This window comes from Neolamprologus brichardi, chromosome 16 (assembly GCF_056152115.1).
Source record: "Neolamprologus brichardi isolate AB-2024 chromosome 16, ASM5615211v1, whole genome shotgun sequence".
In the NCBI taxonomy this organism is placed as follows: Eukaryota; Metazoa; Chordata; class Actinopteri; order Cichliformes; family Cichlidae; genus Neolamprologus; species Neolamprologus brichardi.
This window is the reverse complement of record NC_142119.1, coordinates 27,486,084-27,496,385: the sequence shown is the minus strand read 5'-3', so window position 1 is coordinate 27,496,385 and position 10,302 is coordinate 27,486,084. Positions and strand designations below refer to the sequence as shown.

The following is a 10,302-nucleotide window of genomic DNA, read 5'->3' as shown; positions in this document are numbered from 1 at the left end:
ACCATGTTATGTTTTTTATGTTTTTTATGTTTTTTATGTTTTTGCATAATCACGAGGGAAATCCCCTTAATTCTGTAAGATCTGAACATTAACAATTATGCTAAAACTAAACAAAATACCTATATTCGGTGTCATTGATTGCAGAGTAATTTGCTATTGATTGTTTTAGTTATAAAATATATATATATATATATATATATATATATATATATATATATATATATATATATATATATATATATATATATATATATTGTCTTTGCTTTAATCTCGTGAGATCGGGTGTGGGATAATAATAGCTTAATACGTACGTATAATTTGCCTAGAAATGATCACCGAAACCAAAAGCACAGACCTAAAGCAAACCATTTTCCCAGCCGTGAACTGCGCGTGCGCAGAAAACAGGCAGCAGTCCACTCTGCCAGCTCAGCTGACAGCAGCAGCGGCGGCAGTACTCTGGCAGCCTATAACCATGGCAGACTCTGTAAGTAGCGAAGAAGTAGCCGTGATTAGTAATACCGACATCACTTCCACGGAATCTGAGAACAACATCATAAATACGGTCGTACCTTTTGTTGTTCTTCATAAAAACCATACTTGAGGTTTAAAAAACAATTTTTTTTACTGCTGAAAACCTTTCAAATAGGGCCTAATTTAATGTTAGCCAGTTGGAGCGTCGAAGACTTTTCCACTGTTTCTACAAAAAGCCTGCGGAGTTTTATGAAACGTTCACTGGCTTCCCCCGCTAGATTTAGCTTACTCGCTTCTGCGGCTTAGCGTTAAATTAATTAAATGACTTAAAGTTGCTTCTGCGAAGACTGTGTCAAACTTTAGTCCTAAACTTTAGTCTTCCTGACGTTAGCTTGCTAGCTATTAAGTCTGAACGCTAAACCTAAGTTTATGTTAGCCATGTTGCCCATTCTGCTCTTTGAGTGCTAACCTGTTAGAAAGATTGAATTCCGAATACTAAAGCAACTTTCCCCACCAGTATTTCGGAGATTATGGCCTTGTCTTGTGACCTGCACACGCCTGCCATAACTCTGTGTGCTGTACTATTGTTATAGTATCTCCAGCTAACCAAAACAGATGACCTTTATTTTATACTCAAGTTTAATGCATATTTCTGTTCTTTTAGCCCCTGTCCGTTGCTGCTAACACTCTTCCACATGTTTACCTTTTTTTGACTTCCATACTCATAATTTATTCTGGTGTGTGCAGATGGTGGAAAGAGGGACGGCTCTGTTGAGGAAACTGGAGATAAATGTGGCAGAGGCAGAGAAGAGAACAGGGAAGAACACTGTTAACATGCAGGAAACATACACTGTGTACCTGATTGAAATACGGTAGGTTGTAAAGTGAAGCATTCACTTTTCTGTCCGCATCATAGGTGCATCATATGCAAAAATTTAGTGCTTATAAAAAAGTAGAGAGAGGTGGAGTTTGAACACTTCCATTTTTGCATTCTTTTGCGTGGTTTTTTTATTTATTTATTTTTTACCTCAGATATATTACAGTTTGCACAACAAATTTGCTTTTTTGTCTTGCTTTTTATAGTATTGAACTGGGAAGTTGTATCAACTGGCAAGGTGCTATGAATGAAAATGTGGTAGCTCAAGCATCTACCACTTTTTTGACACACCTGAAATACTATTTCTTCTCATTGGTCTTTGTCCAGGCCTGCTGAAACAGAGGGAGGGACACCAGCGGCACCTGACACTTTGTGGAGACGCTACAGTGAGTTTGAGCTTCTCCGAACTTACCTGCTGGTCACCTATCCCTACATTATCATCCCCCCGCTACCAGAGAAAAGGGTGAGTAATGCGTAGGTGGTGGGAAAGGACTAATCAATAATTTAAAAAAAAAATAATTAAATGGAAATTATTAAGTGGCTATAACTAATACAGCCTACCTTCAACTTCATAGTAAATAATATTCAGCCATTTACCTTTTTTGTTTCCACCCTTATTTGTGTCTCTTACAGGCCGAGTTTGTGTGGCACAAGCTTTCAGCAGACAACTTAGATCCAGACTTTGTTGAGCGGCGGCGAGTTGGCCTGGAAAATTTCCTGTTGCGTGTTGCATCACATCCAGTCCTCTCCAATGACAAAATTTTCTTCCTCTTTCTTACAGAGGTTAGCAGCCTAACATAAGTTGCATAATGTCCCTTGTAGATCTTTTGCCATTCATGTAGTATATTCACTATTCATGTAGTATATTCACACCTTCCACATTAACAGTATAACAGATTTCAACAGAAATATAACAGATTTCAAACTGACGTTAAAGATGAACCCTGAACTGTAAAGAATTTACCAACCCATAGTTGGTAGATTTATCTCTTCATTGCAGCCGCTTTTGTAGCTGGAATACCCCCGTTTTTTGGGGTTGTTTTTTGGAGAGGGGTTATACAATCTGGCTGACTTTCGAGTCTGTCATGTATTTTTCCTGTCATTTCTTCAGGAAAAGGGATGGAGAGATGCGGTTTTGGAAACAGGCTTCCAAGACAAGGTACAGCCAGATGGAGTGTAAAAGACACAAGTTCAGGTCACACGTGTAAAAGATGCAAGTAGTTTCCAGGTCTGACAAGGAAAGCTAATGTTGGAAGTGCCAGAAACAGGCATTCTTTCTAATGGCCAGCAGGGGGCATCTAAAGTTATGGTTTCATGGAAGACCATGGGAAAACCACTGCCCTCTCTTTCGATCATTGACTCCTGTAAATACTTTCCTGATGAGCTTATGGGCTGAATCACTACTTTCAGTGTGATTATCCCTTTTTAAATTATTGGTCCCATCAGTGTCCAGAAGGACAATAAACCAGGGTAAGCTTTTTTGCCTGTATAAACTGTTCTTGCCACAAACTAATGGCCAGGTGGCAAACATGACAGAAATACATGTCTGCTTAACACTGTGTGATTTATTTTGAACTAATTTCCAGTTCAAAAGTAAGTTGCATATGAGCATGCAGTGTCCCTTGAATTTCCAATCAGATCCCGCACTGCAATCATTATGTCTGGTTTCAAAAGTTAAAATTGTGACGGTGACAAATCTCAGCTCAGAGCTTTAAAACCAAACCAGCCTGTGGCTCCTTCCATCTTTTATACACTGTAAATGATTCTGTTGATGCTTTCATCATTTTAATCTGAATTTCATATCCGCATTTTTTTGTGTGTTTTACAAAATCAAACTGAGTTATGTTTAAAGCACTTCTTTGTATATTTCGCTGTGTAATTCTTTTCCCTAACAGGCTGATTCCAGACTCAAGTCTCTGAGTGCCATGTTCAGAGTCAAGAATCCTGACAAGTAGGTGTAAAAACAGCCAAACATAACCTAATTTTTCCATTTTCTAGGATTTATGCAACTTACACAACTTAGACAGATTTAAGACTATTGTGAAATACTTTCTCAGGAATTTTTAATAACTAGAATAAATGAAATATTCATTATAAAATCAGGCAGCAAAAACAGGGTGTAAGATGTGTGATAATCACTTGGATATATTTATGAGCACAAATATGAAAATTTTATTTTTACCACCATATTAAGTAATAATTTATTCTGTTCCAAGGCAAACTGAAAGAACAAATTTCTAGAGTGAATAATGTAAAAGAAAATACTGTTCAATCAGTTACTTTTCTTCTTGTTTTGCCTCTAGGCGGTTTACAGCACTGAAACAGTACAGTGATGAACTGAACAGCGTCATCTCTCAGTTACTCCGAATTCGAGCGGTAAGTTTTGGCATGGTTGTTTAGAGAGACTGAGGTTTAAGTTGATGCTTTTTGCAAGCCGTGAGCATCCGTTGGTGGTTGCTTGTGGAACTTCAAATTCCAACATTTTTGTCTCTGAAATACAAAAATCTGTATCTACTTTCCTAGAATTTTGACTTTCTTTTCCAGGGCCCTCACCATTTTATCTTGGACGTCTACTCCATAGCATGCCAACGTTTATTATTTAAAAGTGATTTAAAAGCTGGCTGCATCCAAGACATTGAGAATAATAGAAAGTTATTGAATTGCACTCTAATGCCAAATGTATCTTTTCAAGGTTTTTAAAGCAGACCGTCCAAGGTAGTAACCTGTCTGTTTCCAATGATTAGTTTTGTTTTTTCTTCTAGCGAGTAGCAGACAGGCTATATGGAGTTTACAAAGTCCATGGTAACTATGGCAGAGTTTTCAGGTGAGGAACACCTGTTCTACTCTTTGTTTTCTACTGTAACAAATTATAGTTACAACCATAAGTTACTGTATCCATTTATATAAGCAGAATAAAAAAAACATTTTAGGCAGATTATATTTTATTGAATTAGGTCACTTAAAAAGTTTCTCTGCAGTAATAATGCATTTAGTATTAAATGATTGTTGTGGGTCATTAGGGAATTCCTTTATTCATAGATATGCCTCAATTGCCTTCTTTGTTTCTGTATGCCCACACAATCTCCTTTTGTTTGGGTAATCATGATATAATAGATACTTGACTACTAAAAAAACAATCATTATTTCAGACAACCATTTTTCTGTTTAGTGAACAAAGAGAGCTGCTGCATTCAAGTCAAGTATACATGAACATTTTTCTGTCTTTAGTGAGTGGAGCGCAATAGAGAAAGAGATGGGAGATGGACTGCAGAGTGCTGGACACCACATGGACACGTAAGTAAAGGTGTTACCTGAATTGATGATGGACACAAACACATAATGTTTGTTTGGTATTGCTTCAATTGTACATTGACTTTGCGTGTTGTTTCAGTTATGCTGCATCAATTGATGACATTCTGGAGGAGGAAGAGCACTTCGCAGACCAGCTGAAAGAATACCTCTTCTACACTGACGCCGTCAGGTATTGTATTGTGTTACAAGTTGGTTTTGTTAACACACTTATCAGGGTAGACAGATGCTCTAAATATGCTGTAATTTTATTGCATTTTGCATAAAAGTTGTATACATGAATCTCACCATATGTAAAAACATGGAATTAGACGTTAGGCATAATACAATAATCATTGTGCTGAAGCAGGTATTCTAGCTCAGTTACCGATGCAGCAGTGATTTATAGCAGGAACAGGAAGCCATCATTATCTTTGTTAATATCTGGAAAGGTTAATGTCTTCCATAGCACAGTCATGTAAACAGTAAAAGGAGACTTCATACCAACAAGGCTTCTGCTTGCATAACTTGGAAAGCCTGGACATTTTGTTTTTCATACTTTACCTTCCACCTCATCTATTCCTTATTTTGTTTTGTTTTTCCTCTTTCACAAACACACAAGGGTTGCTTTGGTCAGTGTGTAATTTCATGCTTTATTCCTCTTAGTTGGTCTGTAGTGATGCAGCACACATTTCTGACACTATATCTCTTATTTATGTTTGCTAAAAATCTATTCTTCTGGATGAATTGAATTTTATTGTAAGCATTAAAACATCATTCAGCAGAGAAAAGAGTGTCAGTTTTGTAGATCAGACTTGGATCAGACGCAGCCCACATCTTTTACAGTAAATGTAAATACATTCTGTTGACTGTTATAGCCTTTGTAGCAGAATGCATTCATGTTTTGGGACTGTCAGGGTTTAAAATATGTCTGAATTTGTGTGTGCGTTAAGGTCAGTGTGCAGAAAACATGAGCTGATTCAGTATGAATTGGAGATGGCAGCTCAGGACCTTGCCCAAAAGAAACAACAGAAAGAAGAGCTGGCAACCGGGGTAACACACTTTCACACACTCTGGCTTATAATCTGTCTTTCTCCTCGCTCGATATGTGCAAATTAAGAACCAGAAGTGGGCATGTGTTCAAAAACACCGTTGTGATCCAAATTGTTGTGAACATAATTTAATGCGTGCATTTGTTTTTCCGTGTGTGTCTGTTTGTGTGTGAGTGCAGACGGTGCGAATTTTTTCTTTGAAGGGAATGACCAGTAAATTATTTGGCCAAGAGAGCCCGGAGCAAAAAGAGAGCAGGTTAGCAGCCCTGGAGCAGAGTATTCAGGAAGGAGAGGAAACGGTCAAGGAGAAGAACACCGAGTGCCAGTAAGCACAACACTATCTTATCAACCACTTACCTATTTTGAAATTATCCCTATTTTAAATTTCTCTTCCTCACTGTTCCTCCTCTGTGTAAAAAATATAGCACATAATCTGACTCTGTTTTCTGACTGAACTGTTGCAACTGAACAACATAAATGCAAAGAATAATAACAGGAGACTAGATAATTTTTTCCCCAGCACAAACTGGTGAACTGAGGTATTTGCTGAAAGTGTTGAGAGACAAATTGAGGTTCCATGTGTAATTAAAAAGTAGTTGTATTCAATTTTCTTTTTCTTTTTTTTTTTTAAACGGAAAAACAAAAGCCAGCGGTATCAGTAGAAAATACAGGAACTAGAACCTAATAAGAATAAGGAACAAAGCAAATGCTGCATTGTTTTCCTTTTCTTCTTCCTCTACCTCTTCTTTTGTTCTTCTCCCTGTGCTTCTTCTCCACGCAAACAGACTAACAGTATCATGCGTCTTTGTGATTGTGCCACCAGGGAGTTTGTGCGAGCAGCATGGGACGACATTGAACATTTTAAAGAGCAGAAAGACAAAGATTTGCGTGAGGCGCTGATAAGCTACGCCATTATGCAGATCAGTATGTGTAAGAAGGTGTGGGCATTTATTCTTGTGTATTTTGTGTATTTATATAAATTCCTAGCATGTGGTCTTTTGTTCAGCAGTACCACTCCTTAACTGTTTAGTATTTCTGTCTTGTCTTTCAATGTCTCTAAGTCACTCCTTTTCTCTGGTACTTGTGTACTGTTACAGGGAATCCAGGTGTGGTCCAATGCCAAGGAGTGTTTCAGCAAAATGTGAGCCAAACTTTCCAAAGCGATCGTACTGTAATGCACCAAAACTATACTCTGATTGTACAGACTAGGACCAACAGCCAGTGATTATACTGTAGTCCTGTGGAGAAAATGTGGGAACCCAAATGCTGCCTTTAATTTGTTTTGCTATACTTAGTTGAAGCACACACACATTAAAAAAGTGAAAGTGGAACAATGCCTCTTTAACGTCAGGTGTCTTAATAGAACCTTTTCCTTGATTTTCTGACCTTCGTACTTCAGACGGTCCAAATTTACACACTCATCCTTAGTTGCGCTTCATTAACATGTCCAGGAAGAAAATGTGGCATTATCATTGCACAATGGATCCATGGGATTATACAGGCAGTATATTTCAGTTGTTAGCTCTCAATAAGTCACAATGAATAACACAGAGCAGTATACTAGTTTATGAGTTGACACAGGCTGCACTTTGCAAACAGTGGTTCATGTGACTCGTTTTAGAGTTGCCCGCCTTGATGGAAGGATCTTTACGTGTTACCTTTCAACCCTCTCCAGAATCTCCTCACATAAAGGTTTTCATATTATTTGATTTTATGTGATTAATGGCAATAGTGATGAGTTAAAGAATGGGGAACTTGTTTCTGATAGAACTTCTAATGTTTTGCTTACGTTTGTGTTTCAATTTCAAATTTGCAACAGCAAGTCGAACCAAACAAAAGCAGAAGAGTGCACTGGTGAATGTTCAATTTGAAATGAACTGCAAGAAATATGACTGTAAACATGGACCGAGCTTTAGAAAGCCACTACACTTTTTACATTTCCATTTTCCTTTTTCTTTATTTTTTTTAAAAGTCATTTTATGTTCGTCACACAGAAGTAATCTTTGTTATTGTTAATCTGTTGCTGACCAAAGTATTGAAGACCAAGTGCTTTTATACTACAAATTTATAGTAGAAAATACAGAAGAAGGGTTGAAAAACTTCGGTTATGTGATTTTTGGGGGCTTTTTTGTTTTGTTTTGTTTTTTGGCTGAGGAAAGAAATCACTCTCACAATTTGAGTTTCATAGTTTTATTGTTTACACAAAATGTAACCGTAAATGCAAAAAATCTGATCCTTTAGTTGCTGTCAAGCATTGTAGCTTTAATGCAACAGAAAAAACCCCATATCGAACTCAGCCCACTGTCAATGTGCCTCACCACTTATTCTGATATGACCTGAGTGCAGCTACACACAGATACAGACTGTTTTTTGGTTGAGATCCTCACATTAGGCTTACTTAAACAGCTTCTTCGATGACATCAATCTGAAGGGGAGAAAAATTGGTGCATAATGGATCTGACATCTGAATGTTGTGCTGAGATCAGCAAATATTTTTTTTCCCCAGAATAAACAATCGTTTTACTGAAAGAATCTCAAATTGAAGCTTTATGTATGTTTGTTTTTTTTTTTTCTAAATGACAAATGTGTCAGATGTAATCATTGTGTTATGACTAATAAACATTTCCCTTTTTTGAACTTACTGTTGTGTTTTTATAAGCGGGATGAAATGTGACTGCTGGTTTTGCTTAGCATGTAAAGGTGGCTGTGGGTGTTTTGATTCTTCGCGTAGACATGTTTGCTTTTCCTGTTTATATTTAGTTGCTGTTAAAAGATAAGAGAAACAGGCTTTTTATTACCAAAGTCTAAAGGTCAAACCTCAGTGATTCATCTCTGCCAAGATAACTCAAAACCATCCCCTCAGGGTTTTTTTTAAATTTTTAAGTTTTCCATGACACTTGGTGGGAGGAAAGTGAAAATGTGTCAGTGTTTATACTTTCTCAAATTGCTCATATTAGTGTCTTCAGTGGGTACATTGGTCAAATGCATGCAAATGTACTACACAGCACACAAAATGTAGTGTAGAATTCATTAAAAATGTCAACAAACGGCCCTAGATGGTGGCATGTTGTCTTCTGTGTTTTTATATCTGAACACAGCCCTGAACATTTGGAGTTTATTAAGATTTGAATTAATGGCGCCACCTGTGGATTAATAAAAGCACACGCATTTCACTTTGGCAGAGAGGAAAGGGTTTTTGTTTTTTTTTTAAAATGGTGAGGAAAGGAAAATGTTCCCCTTTCGGATCCACCTTCTGGTCGGTTGGTTGGTGTGCATGAGGTCATATGTGGTTTTCTCAAATGGAAACCTAACATTAATTTAACATCAAAAACAGACCTAAGGCTTACATCAGTGATTTTCTGTCCTCTTCAGAAAATGATATTTTTAATAAATTGAAGCAAATTACAGACTTAATCTTAAATCTTATAAGTTTATAAATGTAGAATAGACAATCTAAATCATGATTAAACTTATGTGGAAATCCTTAAGTCATGAAGGGATAAGCTGCTGTAAGAAAACAAAACAGACAAAATTCTATTAGTTTAAGCAAGTTTTAATAGTGTATGGTGTGTGTATTTTGCATAGGTTAAGTTGTGTCCCTGACCACAGATTAGTGACTGCACATGAAAATGGCTATGCAAAACTGAATTTCCCATGAAACATCGTTAGAATCAGCATGCTGCTCCTACAGTACTCATGCAGACAGCCCAAGGAGGTTGGCTATTTCTTTGCTTCAAGGGAGCAGAAAACCAACCTAGAAACTAGACATGATGAAAAGTATGTGGCTGGAAACATACTTTTGGGGTTTGGGTAATATTTGAAATTATTGAGAATATTTGAGGCCTTTCAGCTCTGCCACCATAAATTAACCAAACATCACCTGCTATTAAGTGTTAGTTGGATCCGATGGGTTTCCTTGGCCTGTAAATTGTGCATGGCCGGATCGACAAGATATTTATGTGGCTTTCATAAGAGCCAGCTCAGAGCTGCTATTGGCTGTTACTATTCTGTGGGTAAATCATGGCGTGCTTGTTATCTGATTACCACTGGTTTTGAAAGGAAATGAGTGTTTGAGGCAGTTGTGATAAAGAGTGAGGCGCAGGTGCAGTGTTGTCTTTGCTGTCTGGATGGTTACAGGTTTATTAATGTTTTCTGTATAAATCTGGCTTTCTTCTCGCAGCCGTTCTGTATGTTTTTTTTTTTTGTTGTTGTTGTTTTTTACTTTATTTTAAAGGCAATCGTCATATTAGGTAACATGTTAACCAAAGTACATTTTACAACATATATAATTTATACAGCTCTTATCTAACTGCTGATGATACTACCCTACCCAACTCATAGTACCATCCCCACAGCTATGACCTCAGCACATAAGAGATAGATCCTTTCGAGGTCTTGCGGGACCCGTTATCAAAATTTGGGAAATACTTAATGAATGACACGATTATACTCATTAGTGGCACTTTCGAGTTAAAATAGTGCATGGCGGCTGCTATCATGAATGACACAAGTCCTAATCGGCACTAATCGGGCTTGATAACGAAGAGTATGCACCCGAAATACTCGCAATACTTAACAGAGAGATGCTTCAACTAAAAGCCCACTAATTAGTGC

At 37.3% G+C, this 10,302-nt stretch overlaps 1 protein-coding gene across 2 annotated transcripts; it reads left to right on the top strand.

Moving 5' to 3' along the window:
• The first annotated feature begins 416 nt into the window (after positions 1-416).
• On the top strand, positions 417-8,310 carry snx4 (sorting nexin 4). Of its 2 annotated transcripts, none has more exons than XM_006788613.3 (14): positions 417-484; positions 1,219-1,343; positions 1,676-1,811; positions 1,982-2,131; positions 2,460-2,507; positions 3,244-3,299; positions 3,652-3,724; positions 4,111-4,172; positions 4,577-4,642; positions 4,740-4,829; positions 5,590-5,689; positions 5,868-6,013; positions 6,512-6,626; positions 6,786-8,310. In XM_006788613.3, the coding sequence occupies exons 1-14, from the start codon at positions 473-475 to the stop codon at positions 6,831-6,833; spliced, it is 1,227 nt and encodes a 408-aa protein (XP_006788676.1). In that variant the 5' UTR covers positions 417-472; the 3' UTR covers positions 6,834-8,310. The 2 variants fall into 2 exon arrangements, with proteins under 2 accessions (XP_006788676.1, XP_006788675.1); XM_006788612.3 differs by having other exon boundaries at positions 425-562.
• Positions 8,311-10,302: the final 1,992 nt, after the last annotated feature.

Coding starts and splice junctions, on each gene's coding strand:
- snx4 (XM_006788612.3), top strand. CDS start 473: ATGGCAGACTCTGTAAGTAGCGAAGAAGTAGCCGTGATTAGTAATACC. Junction 563..1,218: donor AGAACAACATCATAAATACG/GTCGTACCTTTT, acceptor TGGTGTGTGCAG/ATGGTGGAAAGAGGGACGGC. Junction 5,690..5,867: donor AAGAAGAGCTGGCAACCGGG/GTAACACACTTT, acceptor GTGTGAGTGCAG/ACGGTGCGAATTTTTTCTTT.